This window comes from Oryctolagus cuniculus, chromosome 10 (assembly GCF_964237555.1).
Source record: "Oryctolagus cuniculus chromosome 10, mOryCun1.1, whole genome shotgun sequence".
Lineage (NCBI taxonomy): Eukaryota > Metazoa > Chordata > Mammalia > Lagomorpha > Leporidae > Oryctolagus > Oryctolagus cuniculus.
Window position 1 is genome coordinate 80,119,722 of NC_091441.1, and position 26,505 is coordinate 80,146,226.

General features: G+C 44.0%; 1 protein-coding gene across 4 annotated transcripts in view; it reads left to right on the forward strand.

Annotated features, from left to right (window-relative positions):
* Positions 1-26,505, forward strand: part of FRMD4B (FERM domain containing 4B) — a 365,908-nt gene that overhangs the window by 322,165 nt on the left and 17,238 nt on the right. For all 4 annotated transcript variants that reach the window (XM_051851478.2, XM_002713308.5, XM_051851477.2 and 1 more), the window contains 7 exons: positions 249-335; positions 17,163-17,239; positions 18,839-18,977; positions 19,873-20,014; positions 20,895-21,028; positions 21,124-21,243; positions 23,722-23,950. In XM_051851478.2, coding sequence (XP_051707438.1) covers positions 249-335; positions 17,163-17,239; positions 18,839-18,977; positions 19,873-20,014; positions 20,895-21,028; positions 21,124-21,243; positions 23,722-23,950 — 928 coding nt within the window. The remainder of the gene's footprint in view (positions 1-248; positions 336-17,162; positions 17,240-18,838; positions 18,978-19,872; positions 20,015-20,894; positions 21,029-21,123; positions 21,244-23,721; positions 23,951-26,505) is intronic.

The window sequence follows — 26,505 nt, forward strand, 5'->3', positions numbered from 1 at the left end:
TGTGAAGCCAAAGTCATGTTTCATTCTTATTGATGATCTTGACAATATTGGTCTGCTTTGACTTAGAGTTCCTATTTGAAGAAGCGGTCGTAAAAAGGCATTTTCATAACAAGTTAATTTTGAATAGTGTTTTGTTTACCGTGACAGCTTCACTTGCAGATGGTTGTTAAGGGATGGAATTGGTAAATATTACATCACCTGTAGACTTAACAATTAGGTATTGATTCTCAGGCTTTTCTGTCTTGTAGGATAAACAAGGACTTCCTTGGTGGCTTGGAATCAGCTATAAAGGAATTGGCCAGTATGACTTACAAGACAAGGTGAAGCCTCGGAAAGTAAGTGTGAATCATTCCATCACTTTGGAGAGCCTTGGGTGCTTCTAGAATTGGCCACATCCTTTGAAGGGTACCATGATCAGTGCTGGGCAAAGAGTTTTGATCTGTGAATCCATGGTTCAGAGGAGACCCGGGTTAAGTGTAAATAATTTTTATAACTCATGTATGTACTGTTACACAGGTCTGTGTCTGGTCATGTTTTCTAATAGAAATTTTGCACTAAGATGCAACTACAAGGATGTTAATCACACCTAATTTATAAGCACATGTGATTAGTTTTCTATTTAAAGTTAATCTCAATGGGATGATGTCATTTGTTTTATAGATTTCATACAAAGGTACTTCAAAAAATTGGAATTAGCAGATAAGTTAATTTGTCATCAAAATTTTGAAACCTATGCATGTGTAAGACCTTCAAAAGGCTCATGGAGGGGCGAGTGTTGTGGCTTACTGGGTTAAGCTTCTTCCTGCATCCCACAGGATGCCTGTTCCACTCCTGGGTACTCTACTTCTGAACCAGCTCTCTGCAAATGCACCTGGGAAGTTGGCGCAAGGTGACTCAAGTGCTTGGGCCCCTGCCACCCACGTGGCAGACTTGGACAGAGTTCCAGGCTCCTAGTTTCAGCCCAGCCCAGCCCCAGCCATCGCAGCCATCTGGGGAATGAACCAGCAAATGAAAGATCTCTCTTTCCTTCTTTCTCTGTAATTCTGCCTTTCAAATAAACAAATAAATTTCCCAGGTGCATTACCCAGGAACTGCATTGAAGCAGAGCAGCCCGAACTCAGGCATGCTGGCTGGCATCGTAGTCAGAGGCTTAACCCGCTGTACCACAGCACCAGAGTGCCAGCCCCATAAACCAAAATTTTGCATGCTGGTAATCTCTCAGTGATACAGTTATGAGCAAAATGACTGTTGCTGCTTTACTTAGCTCGATTCCCGATTTTCTGCACTACATATGTCTGCTTTATGTAAGGGAGAGTAAGTTGCATGCTGTAGTAGTCACTTTCTTTACTATAACGAAATACTCAAAGGAAAAGAGATTTATTTAGCTCACAGTTTTGGAGGCTGAAAATCCAAAGAGCATAGCATGGACTCTTGAAAATGCTCCCTGCCAGATGGCAGCAGTGTGTGAGGGAGGAAGGGTTCACATCTCAGTACAGGAAGTACAGGGTGGGATCAGACTCCAGCATATATAACAATTCTGGGAGATGAGCATTGTCTTCCTAGTGCAAGTCTTGGAAAACCCCAAGACTACCACTGCATACTGTGTCTCCAGCAATGAAACTTTGAGGAAAATGATACTCAAATTATAATCCACTTTATTTGTTTTTATTTTTTTAAAGATTTATTTATTTATTTGAAAGTCAGAGTTACAGAGAAGAGGCAGAGAGAGAGGGAGAGAGAGGAGAAATCTTCTCTCTGCTGGTTCGTTCCCCAAATGGCTACAACTGCTAGGACTGAACCAAACCAAAGCCAGAGACAGGAGCTTCATCTGGGCCTCCTACATGGGTGCAGGGGCCTAAGCACTTGGGTCATCCTCCACTGCTTTCTCAGACCTGTTAGCAGGGAACTGGATTGGAAGTAGAGCAGCCAGGACTTAAACCAGCGCCCATATGGGATGCTGACAGTGCAGGTGGAGGCTTAACCTGCTGTGCCACATTCCTGACCCTGACACTGTTTATTAAACAGTTGTGTTCTCTCAGATTTGTATTTTCTAGAGCTAAAATAAGTTATATTATTTTCCATTTAAAATCTGCTTATAAAAGCTGTTTTTGGCGACAGCGATGTGGCATAACAGGTTGAGCTGCCACCTGCAGTGCTAGCATCCCATATGGGCGCCGGTTGGAGTCTGGCTGCTCCACTTCTGATCCAGCTGCCTGCTAATGCACCTGGGAAAGAAAATAGTAAAAGATGGCCCAAGTCCTTGGGCCCCTGCAACCACATGGGTGATTAGGATGAAACTCCTGGCTACTTGTTTCAGCCTGAACCAGCCCCAGCCTTCATGCCCATCTGGGGAGTTAACCAGTGGATGGGAGATCTCTCTCTCTCTCTGTAACTGTGCCTTCCAAATAAATAAAATCTTAAAAACAAACAGAAAAGGCTATTTCTCTTGACCTAAGCACAAGTGTACAATACATTGTTGCCCATGTAAGAACTGAGGTGTACACAGGGCTTACCTTCTAGCTGCCCATGGCTTTGTTGGTGTTATTGAGACATACAGACTGACTCACACTGTGCTGGTTGGCTTTGCCAGCCTCACACAGGAGTGAAACAATGGTCTCTAATAACAGACTGAGGTCAGGCTCCCTGCAATATCATACCCCGACATCACAGCCATAAATAACTCCCATCACTTCCCAATGTCTCTTTCTTTAATGTGTGTTTTTAAAAACCCAGCCATATTCTTCATAAAGCAGCCCTGTAATCACAGCATGGCTCTGTGCACCTTCTAAAATCCTTCCAGCTTCAATCACTGCCCAGCATTCCTTGCATTCTGAAAGCAAATAAAGCTGTTCTTCTCCCCATTTTAAGGTTGTGAAACTGACACAGATAACACAGAAGGGTGGCCTAGGGCAAACCACAGCCCCCACTCTGGGGCGATCCAGCTCTCTTGGGTCAGCCTGGTTGAGCACTGAGGCTTCTTATCAGAAATTATCAGTGAAATCACAACAGCATCCTTCAACAACCCCTATGCACCTGTAAGAGAGACAGCAGGAAAGCATGTATGCAATGTTACAATTAGAATTTTGTTTCTGTAAGCCCTGCTATCAAGATGGTTTTGAATGAGGAATATGAGACCAGGGATTTAGCCCAGTGGTCAAGACACCTATGTCCCAGTTCAGAGTGCCTGGGTTTGATTCTTAGCTCCATTTTCCTGCTCACTTAAGTCATGGAAGGCAGTGGTGATGGCTCAAGTAGTTGGGCTGCTGCTACTCCCATGGGAGACCTGGATTGATTTTTCCAGCTCCCAGGTTCAGCCCTGACCCAGCTCTGACCATTGCAGACATTTGGGGAGTGAACCAGTGGATAGGAGTGCTCTCTATTTCTCTGTCTTTCCTTCTCTCAAATTAATCAAATAATTTTAAAAAACAAATAAGGAAAATACACTTAATTTCCAGGAATAATGAATAAAATTATTTCTATTTTTTAACAATTTGTAAAACAATTTATAATCAATTTTTTTTATCAGAATAAGACATCTTCATTTTAAAAACAAACAAAAAAACAGGAAATACTACAGAAATATGTCAGGGCAGCAAGTCTTTCTGCAGTCGTCATCTTGCACCATGATAACCGCTGATAAGAAAATGATACTAGTTCATTTAGACTTTGTCAGTATTTATCCTAAGCATTTACAAAGAGGGAGAAATCTTATTATGTGTGCTATTTCGTACTTTGATATAGTTCTCTAGCTCACTCATAAACTTATTTCTTTTCACTATTTTATTTTTTAAAAGATTTATTTATTTGAAAGGCAGAGTTAGAGAGGCAGACAGAGAGAGAGAGAGAATCTTACATCCACTGGTTCCCTCCCAAGATGGCCACAACAGCCAGAACTGTACCGGTTCAAAGCCAGGAGCCAGGAACTTCTTCTGAGACTCCCATGCAGGTGTAGGAGCCCAAGGACTTGGGCCATCTTCCACTGCTTTCCCAGGCCATAGCAGAGAGCTGGATCAGAAGTGGTGCAGCCAGGACCCAAACTGGCGCCCATATGGGATGCTGGCACTGAAGGGGCAGCTTTACCCACTACGCCACAGCGCCGGCTCCTGTCTTTATTTTTATTTTACTTTTTTTAAAGATTTATTTGATTTATTTGACAGAGTTACAGAGCAAGGTAGAGCCAGAGAGAGAGAGAGAGGTCTTCCATCCACTGGTTCACTCCCCAGATGACCACAATGGCTAGAGCTGAGCTGATCCAAAGCCAGGAGCCAGGAGCTTCTTCCAGGTCTCCCATGTAGGTGCAGGAGCCCAAGGACTTGGGCCATCTTCTCTGCTTTCCCATGCCGTAGCAGAGAGCTGGATTGGAAGTGGAGCAGCCGGCACCCATATGGGATGCTGGTGCTGCAGGCCACAGCTTTAACCCACTGCACCACAGCGCAAGCCCACCCCCCGCCCTTTGTTTTATTTTAAAAATTTAATTTTTATTTATTTGAAAACCAAAGAGTGAGATGGAGGAGACATCTGCCACCCACTGGATTACTCTCTGTCACTCTCTGAGTGTTCACAAAAGCTGGGACTGGGCCAGGCTGAAGCTCTGAGCCTGGGACTCAATCCAGGTCCCCCATGGTGAGTGACAAGAACCTAACTACTCGAGCCATCACTGCTGCCTCCCAGGGCATGCATCAGCAATGATTAAATCAGAAGCAGAGCCGGACTCAAACCCAGCCACCCAGTATGAAATGTGGGTGTCTTAACCACTGCTCCAAACGCTTGCCTCTTCACTCTTTTTTTTTTTTTTTAAAGTTTTATTTATTTGAAAGACAGAGATGGGTAGGGGAGATGGCTATTTATAGAGAGAAGGATCCATCTTCCATTCACTGGTTCAGTCCCCAAATGGGAGCAACAGCCAGGGATAGGCCAGGCTGAAGCCAGGAGTCAGGAGCTTCTTTCAGGTCTCCCACGTGGGTGCAGCAGCCCAAGCACTTGGGTCATCTTCCACTGCTTTCCCAGGCCATAGCAGGGAGCTGGATCAGAAGTGGAACAGCCAGGACTTGAACCAGTTTACAAATGGGATGCTGGTACTACAGGCCTGGGCTTAACCTATTACACCACAGCACCAGCTCCCTCTTCACTCTTTTTAAACTTGCCTAGCTTTCCATTATGTGGAAATACAGAATATTTAATCAGTTATCTTTTGATGGCTGTTACGATTGTATCTGTTGGGGGTGGGGTTTGCAGAGCATAATAAAGAATCCCAGCCAAGGCAAATACCTAACCCATATGTATCTATTTTGTGAGACCAAATAACATGCCTGTTATTTTAAGGTAGACCTCACCTGGATTTATATTTACATATAAATATATATTTATATATACACAAAATATATTTCTCCTCTGATTTTAAGAGATAACAAAAAATAACATTCGATGAGTCCTACTGTTTTTCTGAATCTTGCATCTAAATTATGTCTTAAATCAACTCACAAGTAATTTCTTAGCTAATAGGACTTGATAAGATTGAGATTCCCACAGAAAGTAAATGTATCTGCTAGCAGCAATCAGCTTTCTCCCCAGATAATAGTGAGTCAGAACCGACACAGCAAATGCTGCATTTCATTTCCTCTCCTATGCTTATGACTCAGGCCTTTCTTTACATTCACAGCTTCATAGAAATTGGTAAATATTGCTTGACACTTACCATCATCGGGTTGTTTGTTCATTCCAGAGTCTAGACAAGGATCAGCGGCCACTTCCTTTTTTTGATTTGCTGTTTTCCGATTTCGTTTTCAAGACATGCCACTGCATTCAAAAAAGACCATAAACAATTCCTTTTGGGTTATCACTTTCTTGCCTTCTTTCTCTCCAGTATTGTAAGGGAGTGTCCACGCCAGGCCATTGTTTGCCTTCTCCTTTCTTCTGTTAAAATCTGACCACAGGTTGTACTTAGGTACGTTTACTTTCCGTCCAACTTGAGCATTTAATGGCAGGGAGTCGGTTCTCCAAGTCCTTTCCTGACCCAGTTTGTACAAATGAAAGGATGCATAATTCAAAGGACCATGAGCACTGACATAAAAGGAGGATCAAGCTTCATCTGTTTGCACGGACCTGCGTGCCCAGCGAGTTCACCAGTGACAAGGCAGGAATGAAGGTCAAACTGGCAGACTCCAGCCAAACAAAGGCTGACATGGGAGGCCCAAGATGTTCAACCTCTTGAACCACATGCCTGCCTTATCACAATTATGTGACCTAAATGCAGGCCAGAAGGAGGGAGCTTTACCAAGAATAAGAGACTGATGTGGAAAGTATTGTTTTGAAAAGGAATTCTTCCAAGATCCACCAGCAGGGACCTTCCAGCTTTCCATACAGTGTCCTTGAGTGCCTGGGAGTGTTGGGGACTGTGTTTATTTTACTTCTCAGGGCACCCAGCAATTGCTTTTCATGGGTTTTACCTGTTAGACTTTTTCACCAGCTTGGGAGGGCAGTAAGCTGTTTTGAATCAGTGTGGAACCATGTTGCAGAGCAGGAGTTTGGGAAGCTTCTCAAACACTTTTTTTTTTTTTTAAAGATTTTTATTTACTTATTTGAGAGGCAGAGTTATAGAGACAGAGAGACATCTTCCATCTGCTGGTTCATTCCCCAAATAGCCACAACAGCTGGAGCTGGGCCAGGCTGAAGCCAGGAGCCAGGAGATTCTTCCAGGTCTCCAATGCAGGTACAGGAGCCCAAGCACTTGGGCCATCCTCCTCTGTTTTCCCAGGCCATCAGCAGAGAGCTGGATCAAAAGAGGAGCAGGTGCCAGCACCTGCAGTGCCAGCATCCCATGTGGGCACCAGTTCTAGTCCTGGCTGCTCCACTTCTAATCCAACTCTCTGCTATGGCCTGGGAAAGCAGTGGAGGATGGCTGAAGTCCTTGGGCCCCTGCATGCACATGGGAGACCCAGAAGAAGCTCCAGGCTCCTAGCTTCGGATCGGTGCAGCTGTGGCCTTTACAGCCATTTTGTGAGTGAGCCAGCGGATAGAGGACTTTCTCTCCTGCTTCACTAAATAGCACCCATATGGGATGTTGGCACTGCAGGCAAAGGCATCACCTACTACACCACAGTGCCAGCCCTAACATTTCTTTTCTTTTTTTTTTTAATTATTTTTTGTTTATTTGAAAGGGTAGAAGGAGACAGATATTCTGTCCCTCAGTTCACTGCCCAAATGCCTGCAACAGCAGAGGCTGAGCTAGGTCAAAGCAAGTAGCCCAGAAACCTGTCTACGTCTCCCATGTGAGTTTCAGGAACCCAAGTACTTGAGCCATCTCCTGCTGCCTCCCTGGGTGCACAGCAGGAAACTGGATTTGGAAGGAGAGCCAGGAATCAAACCCAGATGTTCTGCTATGGGACACAGGTGTCTGAACTGCTTCACCAAATACCCCTGCCCATCTTGGCCATTTGAAAAAACATATTTATGTATTTATTCTCACTTTATTTGAAAGGGAGAGAAAGATCTTCTATCCACTGATTTACCACCTGAATGCCTGCAACAGCCAGGGCTGTTCAGATCAAAGCCAGGATCCTCGAACTCCATCTGAATCTCCCACATGGGTGACAGGGAGCCAAACATTTGAACCAGCACCTGCTGCCTTCCAGGGTGTGATTTAGTAGGAAGCTAGAATAGGAAAGTGACAGACCTGGAACCCAGACTCTTTGGAATCAGGAGCTGACTGGGACTTTAATCCAGAGTCACATGGGATGCAGGTGCCCCAAGCAGCATCTTAACTACTGTGCCAAACACCTGCTCCCACCTTGGCTGTTTTTAAGCTCTCTTTGCTCTTCTTACCACCAGCGTACTAGCATGGACCTCAATTAAAAACTGTTTAGATTCTAGATGAGGTTAACTGAAAGCAAAGAAGAGAATGTATGCTGCCTAATCACGCTTTCCACATTCGTGCAAACAGAAGTATGGTGTGGAAGGAAAATATGGATTAAAAAATGTCGACCGGAAACTGGTCCATCCTGTCTGTAAAGCATTCATTAAGCTTCGGCCACACCAACAATCAATGTGATTATTAAAACCTCCTGCAGAGTCAGTGGGAGGAGAACTCCAATCCTACAGCAGAGATTTGAAGTCGGAACCAGTTCTGCACTCCTGAATACCAGCTGGCTGACCTGGAGCTGTCACTCAAGCTTTCTGGGCAATCATTTCATCATCTGTCAGATTCAAATGACTCTGCCTACTCTGCCCGCCTTCCCGGGCATGGTGAGAATGCAATGAGTTAGTAAGTTCTTTGCTGAACTTTGCCCTCTTCACTATATTCTAATTTATAGAAAGTAAAATGGACAGCCTCATATTTCTCTTTCCTTCCGAGAGTTAGTTCATCACAATTAGAATTCTTAGTTCTTCTAAGATGAGGAAGCTTCAGAAATTTGTTTGGGTATTGGTGAGGAAGATGGAAAGAGAGAGTCTAAGAGAAGTGTAGTTATCATTCCTAAACTGGTGAAGTCTAACGCAAAGGATACTAGGAAGTATTGTCTCCAGGTGGGTGGCTATGGGCCAGCTGTAACTCAAGGTGTCCTGTCGCTGAAGGGAAGTCTGAAAAATAGATCCTGGCAGAGATAAGCAGTTTCTGTGGCATTTATTTACTTCCTTTGAAGTCTTTTAGGGGAGACGGTTAGTGAGAAACAAGCAAGCAAAGAAATAAAAATGTAATTATTAACTTTGGATCAACTGATAGAAACAAAGGAGATAAAGAGACAATAATGGGATAAAAGCTGGGCATTTGGTGTGTTCAGAGAGGCCTCTCAGAATGGTGACTTTTTTTTTTTTTTTTTTTGAGGTTTATTTGAAAGGCAGAGTTACAGAGAGAGAGAAAGAGAGAGGGAGAGACACAGAGAGGTCTTTCATCAACTGGTTCACTCCCCAAATGGCAGCATCAGCCAGAGCTGGGCCAGTCTGAAGCCAGGAGCCAGGAGCTTCTTCCAGGTCTCCCATGTGGGTGCAGGGGCGCAAGCACCTGGGCCATCCTCTGCTGCCTTCCCATGTGCATTAGCAGGGAGGTGGATCAGAAGAGGAGCAGCAGAACTTGAACTGGAGCCCATATAGCAGATGCCAGCACTGCATACGGCAGTTTAACCCATTGTGCTGCAACACTGGCCCAAGAATGGTGACATTCATGTTGAGAATCTGAGAGGGGAGGAATTAACAAAGACTAGGATGTGTTATTCTAGGTCAGAAAACAGGGTGTGCCAATGGGAAGGAGGTAGGCATGTTATAAAACTTGAGAGAAGACCACTATCACCAGAATTTAGAGTGAGAGATCCTATGGAAGGTGTTGTAAGAAGAGGAAATGACTGATAGGCAAAACCATCAGATACCTGTTGTTCATTCTGTTACTTAAATGTCTAGGCATGTCCCAAGTGGCTGAACTGTTGGCATGTGAAAAATGAAAGGTAGTTCTTAAATGGGATTCACTAGTCTGAATGCAGACAAATGTGATTAGTATCTAAAGCACTGTGAAAAGTGGTTCTATGAAGAAGCATAAGCAGTGAAGATTACTTTATTATATACTGTGACCAGTGATTGACTAGTTTGGAATTTTGGTTATTGTTAGCAGAGTTTTAATGACAAAGCTCAGGATATCAAATCTATTTGTCCTTACAGATTTCTCTAACAATAGAGTTGCAATGTATAATGACATTTTATATTTTCCCAAAAAAGTATGTATTGAGGTTATTACATTTGCAGAGACCCTGAGGTATTACTTTGGAAAAAGCCATAGTCCCTGTCTCCAAGTACTTGATAGATCATCTGGAAAGAAAGAATATCTTCAAAATTAGGCATTTTATTGAATACACAGACTGGGGACCAACCAATAACAAGAAAGAACAGCTGTAAATATCCAAACAGCCATGCAGCTGCCTACAAGCAACAGGTCAGCCTTGGTTGTATCCAGGCCTGTGAGCCCTAGTGCAAATATTAACAGGAAGTGACTGACTCAGCCCTGCAAGGTTAGACATTCAGCCACAGAGGAAACTTGGGTGAGATGACAGTCATTTAGAAGGTCAGTTTTTTATAGTATGCACTTCCTGATACCCAGGCCATCTTCATCTGCACTTTTCTGAAAACGCTCAACGTGTTATGCTCTTTCCATGTAAGAGGTGATGTTTTATGCCCATACAGTTATGCAATCACATCTAAAAGAAAGCAGTCTAAATTCCCTCAGTGTGTACCACTTAGGTGTGCTAGGAAATTTGAGTTCAGCACAGCTGGAGCGCTTTTTTTTTTTTTTTTTTAATTTTTATTTTTTTGACAGGCAGAGTGGACAGTGAGAGAGAGAGAAGGTGAGAAAGGTCTTCCTTTGCCGTTGGTTCACCCTCCATGGCTGCCGCGGCCAGCGCACCGTGCTGATCTGATGGCAGGAGCCAGGTACTTATCCTGGTCTCCCATGGGGTGCAGGGCCCAAGCACTTGGGCCATCCTCCACTGCACTCCCTGGCCACAGCAGAGAGCTGGCCCGGAAGAGGGGCAACCGGGACAGAATCCGGCACCCCGACCGGGACTAGAACCCGGTGTGCCGGTGCCGCTAGGTGGAGGATTAGCCTAGTGAGCCGCGGTGCCGGCCAGCTGGAGCTTTTTAGCAGGGCCTTTTTTTCTTTTTCTTTTTTTTTTTTTAAGATTTATTTATTTATTTGAAAGAGTTACACAGAGAGGCAGAGAGAGAGAGAGAGAGAGACGGAGGTCTTCCATCGGATGGTTCACTCCCCAATTTGCCGCAGTGGCCGGAGCTGCGCCGATCCAAAGTCAGGAGCCAGGAGCCTCCTCTGGGCCTCCCATGTGGGTGCAGGGTCCAAGGACTTGGGCCATCTTCCACTGCTTTCCCAGGCCATCGCAGAGAGCTGGATCGGAAGTGAAGCAGCCAAGTCTCAAACCGGCGCCCATATGGGATGCTGGCGCTTCAGGTCAGGGCGTTAACCCATTGTGCCACATCGCCGGCCCCAGCAGGGCCTTTTCTAGTCTGATCAGTGGTTATAATATTTCCACGTAGACGTCAATCTGACCACTCATTCCTAAAGGCATTACCTAGTGGAAAGAACAGAGCTCCAGAATTTATTACTGTAGAGCACATATTTTCATCTTCATCAGCACATTCTGCCTACAAAGCCTAGTTATGGCACCAGATACTCTCCTAAACCGGGCTTCTCAGTCTCAGCACTACTGACATGTAGGGTCAGATACTGCTCTCGTGTGGGTGGCATTATGTCCCCTGCATTGTGGAATGTTCAGCAGCATCCGTAGCCCCCAACTGCCGCATGCTAGGTCTTCCTGCCCTCCAGAGGAACAACCAAAAGTGTCTCCAGATGTCATCACATGTCCTGGGGGACAGGGAGCTGGGAAGGGCTGGGGAGTGGTCTAAAATCATCACAGGCTAAGAACCACTGGTCAAAGTAAAATTAAAGGGAATCAAAGTCCGATCCCACAAATGGTGCCGTAATTGCTGCTTTCTTTTTTTATCAGAGACATAACTGAATATTATTCTTTTGTTGTTGTAGTTGAAAATGGAACCAGTGCCCATCACCAGCTCTTCCTCATTGAAAAAGGCAGAGGTGCTATGGTTGGAACCTGACTATGCCTGCATGTCAGTGCTAGGCCTGCCCCTGCTTAGCTTCATGGCCTTGATCCATTTTCTTAAGCCTTTCTGTGCATCAGTTTTCTCTTCTGCAAAATGGGGCTAAAAGTAGGACCACCCTGTCTGGTGATTGGGAGGACTCAGAGCAAGATAATGCGTGCAGCTGTCTTAGTGCTGCACTTGGCCTCTGAGCACTCTGGCTATGTCAGCTGACACCTCTGATGGTGACTGCATATTATATGACTGTCACCCCCACCTAGAGGGCAGAGACTTTGTCTCTGTCCCATCAACTTGATGGACAGAAGACTGGCTGGCTGGAAAGAAGGCAGGTCATATTATGGGTTATAAAAACCCATAATCCTACAAAAGCTATTTTTGTATCACTCCAGAAGGTACTAACAGTAAGTTCATCTAGTGTAATCTTTTACGAGGAAAAAAAGCTAAATCAATAACTCAATGATTTTTTGTTTTGCTTCAGGTAATAACAGGGGATCACCCTATATGAGTCATTATTTGATGTACGGTCATACACTTCAGCTGCAACTGCCCCAAATTGAGTCATTTCCAGGTGAATTCGCAGCTAAATGATTAACCTACAGTGATCGTGCTGTTAAAAGCCGAGCCTCCTCTGATGTCTTTCCTGTCCTTGCCTAGGGTTTAGACGTCCGGGGGACATCTACTTTCAGTTTGTCAAGATTAAGAAAGACAGTTGGATCTTTTTCTTCTCAGGCTTTCCTTGGGCTTGCATGACCTGAGGCAGGTCTCTCCTGGCCAGCCGGAGGCAGGTGCACAGGGCGCTCAGCATTTTTGTACATGCTGAGGCACATTCCTTCTTGCCTGGATACTCCAGCCAGGAGGGAGCTTGCTGCCACGTGACTGCCTATGGGACATGCCTGTGAACCTCCTCCCTCGATCTGTGACCTCCATGATACAGGAACAGTGAACAGATTTCCTACCTACGGGGTGTATCCGGAAACCACTTATGAGATCAACAGACCCTGAAACTCACAGAATCAGGGGCCTGAATGACACAGAAATGTCAACAGAATAACTCGACTGTTTCTCATCAGTGGAAAGACAGATGTGGGATCCAGATAGCTCTGTGTAGTTCCATGTCTGGTACTAAGTGGCTCAGCTCTATCGGGTAAAATTAGACTAGTGGACTTGAGAGTGCTTCCGAGCATAACCTTATCACTTACTATGTTTATCTCAGCCAGGCACTGGGCTAATTGCTTCATGAATGTAATCTCACTTCTCTTTCCATCAACCCTCCACAGTAGGCAGTGCTGGTCCCATTTTACAAATGAGGAAACTGAGGCTCAGGAAAGTTAAGCAGCCTGCCAAATAGCACACCTACAAGTAGTAGAGCCAGATGCAAACCAAGGCCGACCGGCTTAGTTCAGCTGGTTGGTATAGGCTTTGTCAGGGAGGGGACCTGTGCATTATTCAGCAACAACAACAGGACCTCACCCATAGTAGGTGCTCAAGAAATATCTGTTGGTGAGAAAAGAATGAATAAATGACTCTGAAAGCTACTGAAGTGCCCATAGTTTGGTCTCCCAGAAGTCTTTCAACGTTGCCTCCTTGTCTTGCCGCAGGTGTTTAGGAGCCATTGGCACAGTGCGCTGGGGAGCAGGGAGAGGTCATTTCTTCTAGTTCTTTAAGAGCATAGACGTAGGAGCTAAACTCTAGGTCTCAACAGAGTGGCTTCAGCATCCAGCACGATCATGATACGAGTATAAAACTGTGCAGCAGATTATTCTAAAACAGTCAACTTTATGTCTAAGGATAAAGGACATTTCTTTTGGTTGCAATATTTTACACAAATTCGCTTTCATGACAGGATTTCATCTCACCATCGTGTTCCATGACACTTTTTTTAAGATAGCATAATTCATGACTATCAGACAAGCTCTCTTCCTATTGTAATTTCTTGATTGTCTCTTTGTTCCCCTTCTTTTTCTATTATCTATTTGTTTATTTTTGCAATCCCAAGGTAATTTGAGATTGCTGTCTATAATCTACTTTTGTATGTTTCTTTTCTTTTCTTTCTTTCTTTTTTTTTTTTTTTTTTTTTTTTTTTTGATACCAAAGGGCACAACTAATCTTTCTGGAAGACTGTAGAATAGAAAGAAATCTGGAAGATCTAATGTAGACTTATATTTTTATTTACAGCTATTTCCCTTTGATTGCTACTTGGGGGGTGAACCAACAGAATGGAAGACCTTTCTCTCTGTCTCTCTCTCTCTGTCTAACTCTGCCTGTCAAAAAAAAAAAGATTGTTATGTTTGTATAATGAAAATAATACTTTAGAAAGTATTCCTGTTCTATACTCTTAACTCTGTGCCACAAGGCAAATAAAGCCCTTTTTTCTTTTTCTTCTTCTTTTTAATCTCCAAGGATAGAAATGTTGGCTTGTAACTTTTTTTCTGTTTCAGTATGAAATTTACAGGAGTGCACACACATACGTACATAATATATGGTCGTCCTACTGTATAAGCTACCACGCCCTATTAAACTCCTACCCTATACAGATAACCATTGTTCTCCAGATATTAGAAAACGTGACATGTGCTTTGCTTGCTTCTATTATTCTTTGAATTTTGGTCCCTTTCATCAAATGCAGACTGTTTTCGTTCTTTCAGCTCCTCTTAGTGCCTCAGATGAGTTAGGGCATCCTTTATTATAGGTACAAGGGGCCACAAGTCAGGGCCCCCAGTGGGTGTTCCAATGACCAATTTTCAAATCTCTGCATGATTTTCCCCAAAGGGGGCCTCTGATAGGTCCCTTAAGAGAAACACTAGCAACAAGAAGGGAATGAAGGCAGGTCCGTTGCCTGTCGTGTGCTGGGCCCTGGCATCTTGCGTGAGCTGTCTTTTGGGGAATGAGGCCACATCACCTCAGCTCCAGTACCACTTTTCAGAGCTTCATCCTGGTACTCTGAGGCCAAGGATACAAAAACAGTTTAAAAATCACAATAGAAGAATGATTTCAGAAATTTCCATGGATCAACCAGCTTCTATCTAGCTGCCAGCTACAGTACAATTAGAAGTATTTTCCTAGTGACTTCAGACAGTGATAAGAATCATAATAACAATAATAACATGAAATGTCTACAGGACACCCCTAATGCTTGGGAGGTAGAAATTTCACTCTGTATAAAACAGAGCAACTTGGGTTCATTTTATGTGGATTCTTCAGCTATGAAAACTGAATTCAGAGGAGTGCAAGAATATGATCACACTTGTAAAACCACTTAAATTGACAAAATATTTTGTCCTAGTGGCTTCATATTACTTTTATCAGTGGAGAGAAGAGCTCACTGGTAGTGTCCACATTTTGTGTACCACTCAAGCCTCATACGTTCTACCGTGCGACCCAGGGGCAACGGTGATTACAAACCAGGTTCTTGTTCCAATCCACGATCCACGTTTATACCATCACAGGTCCATGTAGGGGATGACATTTTGCATAAAGTTTTAAGATTTCAGGTGAAGAGAGAGATGGTTCTCTGGCTCTCACATTTAAAAGCCCTGTCTTCTTACCTCCAATAAGTCCTTTTGCAAAAGCAGTTGCCATCTAATTATTTCCATTCTCGAAATAAGCCCAAGCCGGTCACCTTTTAAGTAGGGTTTTTGCTGGCATGTTTGCTCCGGGAGGTGCTGGATGGAGTCAAAGGCACTAGAATTTCACATTTGTAAGTGATAAGAGGGGGGAGGCAGTGGCTGTCCGCGATCATGTTTCAAGTCCAGCCCCTGGGTTTTTGTGCGTGTGGGAATGGCCGCGAAGGAAAACATAGCTGTGCTGCCTTGCTGCATTGTAGCTCTTCCTGTCCAACCTGTTCACGTCCAGGGTGAGTAAACCCCGGGCAAAAATGTCTCCCTAAAACAGCCGCAGGAGAAATTCGTGCCTGGGCTCAAAGCTGTTGGACTTCCCAGGAAGTATCACCCAATTGCAAATTACCCCCTATTTCAGAAGGGTGTCTCTCTACTTTTCTCTCTCCTCTCTCATCTGGGAAAATCTCCAGGCGAGTGGAACCTTCGCCCTCCTCCCTCGGATGGGAGGAAGGCGCTGGGCTGGGGAGGTGTCACTCCCAGAGTTGCTGATGTCAGTGGCGGATCAGCCGTGGGAGGCTTGGTTTGTGAAACCAAGGTCCACCTAGGTGGTGTCTGATGAAACTCGCCTCAGAGCGCACCGGCGCCGCCGTCGGGGCGGGGGGAGGCGGAGAGGATGCCGGGGCTGCCCTCACGTTTCTCCCCGGATTGGGGAACCTGTGGATTTAAAGAAGCGAAAGGCTCACGACTACGGACATTTTAGGAAATCGGTATGTCGCTTTATGCTTTCACTGTTTCCTCTTGGACCCTGGGAGCGAGCTGTGGGGCGCAGACATTGCCCGGCCGCGAGGCGCTGTGTTCTCAGCGGGTGTCTGTTTCTTGTGCTTCAGGAGGCAGGCGCAGGCTGAATGCTTTGGCCCCACGGCTGCACCTGCCTACACGGGATCTTTCAACTCATTCTGTCCCTGTCCCTGTCCCTGTCCCTGAGGTTTACATGTTTGTGAGAAGTCCGCGTTCCTGTCCGTACTTCAGGAAATGGTTTCGCTGGTACTGGCTTGCCGAGAAGGGCTTATGATTTACACAATTTAAAAGCACTCTCTTAAGAATCTTTGCGTGTAATTTTCAAGTGCATCTAAAGTCTTAACCTGCAATGAAATCAGTCTGCTGGTGAAGTCCTAGTGGAGAGGACTGACTGAGGCTCTGGCCACCGTAAGGTGTTCTACTGGGTCGGGAGTGAGCCCAGAAGACACAGCAAGGCATACTCGGGTCTGTGAACGGGTTGCATTTCACCACATTATTTGGTTCTCAGGTGCGCATTTCTCTGCGTCCTAACCTACTGGCAGAGCGCTGCGTGCAACACTAGATTGTCAGCCCTGAGAACAGAGGTTGGATTCTGTTTACGCGAACTCAAGTCTTAAGCTTAGAAACCAAAAGGGCAGGCTCAGCATTCACTCCCACCCTCACCCCTGCCCCCAATTCCTGTTCGGTGTCTGCGCATTTAGGGGAACTTTCCGAAGTGGGAAATGTTAGCACCGAGAGTCCCCCCTCCCTGGGGGTTCCCTGTTACTTTCACTTTGCATTCTTTTGAAATTTAATCGCTAATCTTTTTGAAACATGCCCTTGAATACCTTTCCATTTAAATATGAAATCAACAACTTTGAGCAGAAGGCTTGAGTTTACAGGAATCTGTGCTGATTTCCTTATCATAAAGTTGAGTCAGAGGAAAAAGGGCCTGTACGTTCCCCCCCACGGATGCTTGGTTTTATTGTTCAAGGAAGATTTATTGGTAAGGCGAAGTTTAATAGTTAAAGATCACTGTCAGGAGAAGGAATAAAATGGTTTCAGGTTACAGTCACTTTGTACGAATGACTGAATATTGATGCGTACTCTTATTAGTGTACCTTGTTAGGAACTTAATAACTTGATTATTAATCTTAGAGACATAGTACAAGTAAAAAATAATGAAAGGTGGATGGCCTCTCTGTTTTCTTAATCTTTTAGTTATTCCAATGGAAACAGCTGGAGAACTTATATTTCCGTGAGAAAAAGTTTGCTGTTGAAGTTCACGACCCACGAAGGTGAGAACAGACTTTATATATGGCCCAGTCACTATGATTAATGCTGCCTTGAGCATTTATGTGCGAGTTTTTGTGTGAACATAGGCTTTCATTCCTATTGGGTATCCAAGCGTACTCCCAAAAGTTTGTGGGGAAATGGAATTAAAAAGTAAGTTTATGATGGTGCAAAAATTTTCTGAAATTCACACTTTTTTTTCTAGTAAGCATTTTCTGTGAACTTTTCCAAAATGCTAGACCATTTTACATTTATTCCCACCAGCTTTATATGTGGCTCCAATTTCTCCATATCCTTGCTGACACTTGTTACTTTTAGTGTTGTGTGTATGGGTGTATGAATGTGTGTGTTTTATTGTCATTTTGGTAGTATAAAGTGGTATCTCCTTGTTTCTTGATCTACAATTCCCTCATGACTAATGATGGCTGGGCTTATTATTATTATTAATTTATTTAAAAGGCAGCAAGGCAAAGACAGACAACTGGTTCACTACCCAAATGCTGTCAACAGCTGAGACTGGTCCAGGCAGAAGCCCAGAGCCCAGAACTCACATGGGTGGCAGGGGCGCAGGTATTTGGGCCATCACCTGTTGCCTCCCAAGGTATTCATTAGCAGGAAGCTGGAATCAGGAGCTTGAACTTGGTTAGGCTTTCCAGTATGATATCTGTGTGTCCAAAGTAGTCTATTAACCACAGCACCAAATGCCCACTCCACTTAGCATCTCTTACGTGCTTATTGGCCATCCCTATAACTTCTTTAGAGTAATCTCTGTTCCAGTCCTTTGCTCATTTTTAATTTTCGTGTTGCTGCTCATTAAAAAAATGCAGTTGCCAAGTTATTAACATGAGTTAAGGTCAGCATGTAGGTTCTTTGAGCTCTAAAGAGAACTTGGTCAGTCTTTGTGTGGTTGATTTTTGCATTGTCCCAAGAGAATGCTCATGGGTATGTGGAGATCTGAGGGACTGGAGCAAACAGCTGTGAGAAGAAGATGACCCTAAGAGATGTTCCTGCAATGAACATCTGGAACCTCCCCATCTCTCCCCCCCACAGGATCCGCCTCCCATCCTTCTCTGTCTCTTGTTTCCCCCATCCCCACTCCCTTTTTCTCTGTTTCTTTGGTGCATAGGCAGGCAGCACTCTGGACCAGTTTTGGGCTTGTGTGTTTTCAGCCAATGTTACTACATTCCCCCTCTGAGGATGCTCGGACTGGCCAAATCTTCCTAAATCTGACATACTTTTTCACCTTGAAGCAGGCACTGACCAATGGTCTTGGTTGCCCTGTCTTTAGACTGTCACCTTTATTCCCCACCGTTTGTGATGTTTGCATATCATTAAGGTTTCAAACAAAATGTTTTTGTGCAGTCTATTGAGTGTGTGCATATATTTGTTATTAATATGCTAGCTGATATAGAAAAAAATTACCTGGATCTGATTAGGTTTGTCATAAATGAAGAAAATTAGAAACTGAGACCCCCATCAGCCTAACTTAGTGCAGCAGAAAGACAATTAAGAAGGAAGTTAATGATCAACATTGCTCACTGGGGACATTCTGGGTCATGCTGGGCCAGAGGCAGATAATTTAATTGCTGTCCTTAATCTTTCAGAATTTCAGTGTCAAGAAGGACCTTTGGGCAAAGTGGCCTCTTTGTACAGACGTGGTATGCAAACTCTTCTCTCATCAAGTCCATCTGGGTAATGGCAATTAGTCAGCATCAGTTTTACTTGGACCGGAAGCAAAGCAAAGTAAGTAATAAGCATTCTATAGGGACAAACCCATCTTATTGTTGCTTTCTGTTCAGAATATAAGCTTTCTCACAAAACATATACATTTTTGTTCTTAGGATTGTTTGTTTTTCCTTTTGACCTTACTACCAACTATTTTAGTGTTCTCCACATATAAAAGATGGGAAGTAGATGAGCTAATTTAAAAGTTGTAAAATTGGCCAACTTTTTGGCATGCATATGTATGTGCAATGGGACATTTTAAAGTTAGTGACTGGGGCAGGCATTTGGTGCAGCAGTAAAGAAGCTGCTGTGTTGCACACATCTCATATCAGAGTCTGTGTTTGGAGTCCCGGCCCTTCATCTGATACAGTTTCCTGCTAGTGTGTACCTGAGAGGCAGGCAGATGAAGGCCTGAATCACTGGGTTTCTGTCACCCACGTGGGACACCTGGATTGAGTTCATGGGTCTTGGCTTCTGGCCCAGCGCTGACTGTTGTGGGCATCTAGGGGGTGAAACAGCAAGTGGAAGATCTCTCTATCTCTCTGCCTCTCAGATAAAACGAAAATAAAAATATTGGGAAAAAATTTGATTAAGTCAGTGACTGGATCATGCTGTGAGAGATAGCTTTATAAAATTATTGAAGCATTTTATCTGGAAAGCTTAAATCTTTCTTATTTACATATATATTTTTTTACCACTATTACGTTAGTATCAGAAGTTCTGAATTATCCTTGCTGTTTGTGCTGAAATGTTTTTATAGCAACTCAACCATTAACTTAAATGTGTTTGATTCAATTAACTCTTTATTTTATTTTGATGGGTGTAGCTTTGTTGGGGGCAGGTTGGTGCTCTGATATTAATTTGAAATACGTTTAGCTACATTCGTTCCATTTGCATGCTGTGTTCCTCTTAGGCAAAAATTCCTTCAGCCAGGAGCTTGGACGACATAGCAATGGACTTGACAGAGACAGGAACCCAAAGGGCCTCCAAACTGGTGACATTGGAGGCGAAAGGTCAGCTCATCATGGCGAGCAATGGCAGTTTAATCTCCTCAGGTAACATTTGGGGGAAAAGAGAAAGTTTGTGCCATCTATATTTTATGTAACATTTTTCTTGGGTCACATACCATTTTAAAATACATCTTTTAATGCATGATTTTGGGATAAAGGCATATCAAAACCTACAGCAGGCAATATTTTGGAGTATAGTTTCTAAAGTAATTTTTAAAAGAAAGAAAACTAAATTATAGTCAGGTTGTACAAGTACCTCTAGATGTCAAGATCATGAGTGCCTGGGGGTGACTTGAAAGGATATTTCTCCCCATTCAGTTCCATCAACTTCTTCCCTCAGTATTTAGCTTCCGACGCAAGTAATTGTCTGATTCTTCGTGTAATATAAAAACATGATTACATGTGCTCCACCTTCAAATGTGATTGCTGCTCCCAAGTCTTTTCTCTAGAAATTCTGGAATTTCTTATCACTAAGTGTATGTCCCTGTGCTAAAATGATTTTTTTCCCATCTAAATCCCATTATCAGCTCGGGAGTCTGCAGCATAACCCTCCTTTGCCCTGCTTGCTTGCTTGCTTGCTTTCTAAGGAAACATGAGAATGACTCACAGAGAACAGCTTACCTTCTCTCCCGCTCAGAAACATGAAATTTTCCTTGGCCTTGTCTGAAATAGTACGCATTTTATCATTGCCTCCAAAATGACTAAGCCAAATGCAAAAGGCGTATTTTCTTACCAGGCTCTTTTTGATGCCCAGAAGCATGAGAAAAATGTTGCCCAGTTTCCTTTTATTATGTTCAGAAACAAGGAGCAAAAGAAATAAACTACCATTTAATAGCAGATTTAACTTTAAAATCCTTTGTCCTTTAAAAAGGAAGGAAATCTGCCTTGTACAAACCTTCCCCGCCCCTCTCCCTTCCCCCACTAGGTTCCCAAGACTCAGAAGTGAGTGAGGAGCAGAAGAGAGAGAAAATCCTTGAACTCAAGAAGAAGGAAAAACTGTTACAAGAAAAACTCCTGAAGAAAGTCGAGGAGCTGAAGAAGATCTGTCTGCGGGAGGCTGTGAGTGCCCCGTGCTGCTTGAGACTCTTGGCTGTGTCTCACGGCTCCGGCTACTGTCAAGGACCTGCCTCTTGATGCTGTGTCCTATTTTACAGGAGCTCACGGGCAAAATGCCAAGGGAGTACCCACTGAGCGTTGGCGAGAAACCGCCTCAAGTCAGGAGACGTGTAGGTACCGCATTCAAGTTAGATGACAGCTCGCTGCCCAGCGAGGAGGTAGGAGCATCATCTGGTTCCTTTGGTTTTAGGATCAGTGTTGTGGGTTTTTTTCTTTGTTTGTTTTTGTTTTTGTTAATGTGTATCCAAGAAGCAAAGAGAAAGACAGAAAAAGAGAGTGCTCCCATCTACTGGCTCACTCTCTCAATGTCCACAACAGCTGTGTCTGGGACAGGCAAAAACCAGGAGCCAGGTACTCAGTCCACATCTTCTGTGTGAGTGGCAGGGCTCCAAGCACTTGAGCTGGCACCTCCTGCCTCCCAGGGTGCACATTAGCAGGAAGCTGGAATCAGGAGTAGAACTGGGAATGAAACCCAGGCATGCTTATATGGGATGCAGGTTTGTTTGTTTGTGTGTTTGTTTGTTTAAGATTTATTTATTTAAAAGGCAGAGTTACAGAGAGAGAGAGACAGAGAGAGGGAGATATCATCCATCTGCTGGTTTACTTCCCAAATGGCTTCAGGGCTGGAGCTGGGCCCATCTGAAGTCAGGAGCCAGGAGCTTCTTTAGGTCTCCCACATGGGTGCAGGGGCCCAAGGACTTAGGCCATCTTCCATTGCTTTCCCAGGCTTTAAAAGAGAGCTGGATTGGAAGTAGAGCAGCCGGGACTCAAACCAGTGACCATATGGAATGTCAGCACTGCAGGCAGTGGCTTTACCTGCTACGCCATAGTGCCGGTCCCATGGGATGCAAAAGTTTTCATAAACATTTTTTTAATATTTTTTTATTTTATTTTATTTAATGAACATAAATTGCCAATCATAAGCATTTTAACCACTTGGTTAAAACACATGCCCCAGCTGCCCTTTTTATCTGACCCATTGAAACAGATAGCATAGACCAAATGCAACTGGTTTTTTTATGTACACTCCAATTAAACAGCTGTTTAATTCGCCACTTAGAACACTGGCAACCCAGCTTCTCTGCTTCTGATCCAACTTCCCACTAATGCACCTAGGAAATCAGCGGAAAATGGCCTAAGTACTTGGATCCCTGCCACCCAACATGGGAGACCAGGATACAATTTCTGGCTCCTGGCTTTGGCCTGGCCCCAACCCCTCCATTGCAGCCATCTGGGGAGTGAACCAGCAGATGGGAGATCAGTCTCTCCCTCCCTCTCTATCTCTGTCACTCCACCTTTGAAATAATTAAATAAAAAATGTGGGTTTTTTTTTTTTAATCTTTAAAAATATTTGAGTTGTTTCTTACCATCTTTACTCCCCAAATTGGAGAAAACATTCAATGAACCAAAATGTTTATAATTGAAAAACAGTATAAGAGTTAAGAACTCCAGCATTAGAGTCTTTCATTTAAAACTAAGTCACCAGTCGGCGCCGTGGCTCACTAGGCTAATCCTCCGCCTGCAGCGCCGGCACACCGGGTTCTAGTCCCGGTCGGGGCGCCGGATTCTGTCCCGGTTGCCCCTCTTCCAGGCCAGCTCTCTGCTGTGGCCAGGGAGTGCAGTGGAGGATGGCCCAAGTGCTTGGGCCCTGCACCCACATGGGAGACCAGGAGAAGCACCTGGCTCCTGCCTTCGGATCAGCGCGGTGCGCCGGCCGCGGCGGCCATTGGGGGGTGAACCAACGGCAAAGGAAGACCTTTCTCTCTGTCTCTCTCTCTCTCACTGTCCACTCCTCCTGTCAAAAAAAAAGAAAAAGAAAAACCCTAAGTCACCTTTGGCAAATTGTTTAACCCCTCTGTAAAGTCTCATTTTTTCTCATTTCAATCCTTTCATCTATAAAAGGAGGGTAAGGATGGGTGCAGTATTAGGTAATACATGCACAGCACTCAACTCTGCTCTGAAGTTAAAAGATTTATTAACCAATACTGAGCACTTTGTTATTTGAGTGTCATCAGCCAAAATTCCCCTACCCATGCTTCTCATAGAAATGTAATCATCATAGCCTTCCAAAACGATAGCTGCTCCTTTCAGTAATAGCTTTGCTATTTATTGAGTGCTCACAGCTCTGGGCTAAGCTTATATATCATTTCATTTACTCTTCATACTTGTATAATATAGGTGTTATCTTCATTTTGCCAATGTAAAACATGGAAGCATTAAAGCAATCAACTAAGTGTGTCCACTGTTGTGCAGCCAGGAACCACAAGAATCAAACTCACGTGTCTCCAAAGCCATACATATGAATATAACATTCTGCATCCATGAGTCTTGACTTACTAATCTCTTGCAAACTGTGATCTTCCCAAGCAACTTTGTGAATGGTTCATTCCCTTCTTTCCCTTCCTTGAGCAGGGGAGAGGTTTAGGCTAATGAGAAGTACAAGTTAACGTGGGTGAGAGCTGTCTTCTTGAAAATTGTTTGCGGATGTCTATGCCTTGAAACTCAAGAAAAGGGCTATTTTACTCTCAAAGAGCTGTGATTTAGGAATGCACGAGCGGTTTTGTTTATTACCCAGTGTATGGGGGAGTGATTGTATGTGTCTGTCAAACTAAAACAGCATCATTGCATAAATGCAGGACCCTGCTCTGCAAGACCTGGAGAGTAATTTTCTAATACAGCAAAAGCTGGTTGAAGCCGCAAAGAAACTTGCCAATGAAGCAGACCTTTGTAAAACCGTGAAGAAAAAAAGAAAACAAGATTACACAGACGCAGTGAAAAAGCTCCAGGAGATTGAAAATGCAATAAACGAATACCGAATTCGATGCGGGAAGAAACCCAGCCAGAAAGCAACAGTTATTTTACCAGGTTAGTAAAATTAAGGGTTTTTTTTGTTTGTTTGTTTGTTTGTTTGTTTTGTTTTTTTTTTTAGAGAGTATTCTGGACAGTATGTAGCATTTCCAAGCCAGCTCATTTGGTGAGCAGTGGAAGAAAGAATAGAATTAAAAGTAAGTGTGTTAGGATTAAAATGGTTTGGAATTCTAGTCTTAGCAGAGTGTAAACTTGATTCTCAGTGTGATTGTAGTACTCCACGATGGCAGTGTTCTCCGTTCAGGCTGAAAGAGCTTTCACAGCACTATTGGTTCATGAGACAGACTCACCTTTTACTGAGCTGATGTCAGTGCCAGAACTACTTTATTTTTTTATTTTTTATTTTATTTATTTATTTATTTATTTTTTGGACAGTGAGAGAGAGAGAGACAGAGAGAAAGGTCTTCCTTTGCCGTTGGTTCACCCTCCAATGGCCGCCGCGGCCGGCGAGCTGTGGCCGGCGCACCGCGCTGATCCGATGGCAGGAGCCAGGTGCTTCTCCTGGTCTCCCATGGGGTGCAGGGCCCAAGCACTTGGGCCATCCTCCACTGCACTCCTTGGCCACAGCAGAGAGCTGGCCCGGAAGAGGGGCAACCGGGACAGAATCCGGCGCCCCGACCGGGACTAGAACCCGGTGTGCCGGCGCCGCAAGGCGGAGGATTAGCCTAGTGAGCCGCGGCGCTGGCTCAGAACTACTTTAGATAGCACACGTAGTAAGAGACAAGGCTCACTCAGTAGTTTCTGGAAGGTTTTTGCTGTGGCCAAGCATGAATTTTCTTAAGGACCGATCTGCCCAAGGGTGGAGAGAGAAGCGCTCTTACAATTACAGTCCTGCGTGGAGGCTGTTTAAAGATGTGAGCAAGTGGTCATGATTGAATAGGACATGCAGAAAGGCGGGGTACAGAATTGTCACCACAGTATGATCCCCCCTTTTTATTAACACGCACACACGAAGACTGCTTAAGGACTGTTTCTGCATACTGAGATTGGGGGCATTCTAAGTAACTTCATATTCTGTATTTTGTATGGCTTTTCTATTCAGAAAAACAAATAAACTGAGAAGTCTCTTTTAGGTACATTTCAATTCCAGTTGGCCCTTACCTATATATTAGCACGGTTTTTACTCTTTGTCATTGGTCAAAATGTAATTGTATTCCTCTGATTTTTTTTCTTCTCATTTTAACATCTGTGAAATTGGAATAGTTCTTAAACTAAATGATGTGTTACAATCATAATTTGCAAAATCTCTTTTAACAGGGACATAAAATAATAGATTTGATGAAATATGTAAACTGGGCTATACTTGGGTCTGGGGCACATGATTTATAAAGCAGACAGAGGGCTTTTGGAGAGTGAAAGACTCCAACACAAAAAGAGTTAGTCAACTGCAGCTGGAGCGTTTTAGGGTAGCTTTGACTCTGAATGTGAAATCCAACTGGCTTGGGTGATTAGCACTGCACTTAACTTTCAGGGCCATTTGTTATGGCCCATTCATCCTCAAACTGCAAGATCCAAGTGTTCTCCTCAACGGGCCTAACATTTGGGCAGCAGATGGTGCCAATGGTTGAGCATATATTGGATAGAATTTTTTAAGTGCGCTTGACAGCTGACTGTACTGGCACCTCGCCTTCAAGCTCCACTGTGTGCCTAATTAAGAGGTAGTCCACTTGGCTTTGATGGAGATCAACATTTGAGATTGGATGGAGAGGTTCCCTTCTTAATGGCTTTGAAGCTTACATTGAGATGTTGTGTCTGTCTGGAACTTTGTGCCCAAACACTCAGGCCAGAGAAGGAATGCTTTGCTAAAGCAGTTCAGCACACCTGAGATGTCTCTTTTTACTAAACACATCATTTATTATATATTGGACGCCAATAATGCTCAGGGCATTATGCTCATTTCCAATGCAAGTGCTGTGTGTAGGCAACAAAAATCGTAAATACAAGGGTACTTCAAAAAGTTCGTGGAAAAACAGGATAAACGATAAGTTGATTCTGATGCCCTTGCATGGTTTTTTTCATAACAGACAGTTTTCATGACATTTTTAGAGACTCCTTGTCTAGCTGACATCTCTGAGTACTTGCCAGGAGCCAGACTAAGAACTGTGCCACAGGTACTATTGCTATTGCCATCTTAGAGTCAGCCAAATGACGCCTAGAGAGATAAGTAATTTGCCCAAGGTCTCATAGGCAGTAAGTGACAAAACCAAGATTGAAACTAGAGGCAATTTTGCACCCCCGCTGCCAGAGAACATTTTAGATATATCTGCAAATATTTTTGGTTGTTAAAACTGAAGGGGAGGGGCCAGCACTGTGGAATAGTAGGCAAAGCTTTCACCTATGGCACTGGCATCCCTTATTGGTGGCAGTTCGAGACTCAGCTGCTTCTCTTCCAAGTTTGGACCATTCCCAGCCTTTGCAGCCATTTGGGAAGTGAACCGGCAGTTAGAGGATCTCTTTGTCCCTCTCTGTGTAACTGCCTTTCAAGTAAATCTTTAAAAAAAAAAAAACAAAACTGAGGGTGAGCATGCTACTGACACCCAATGGGTGTCACT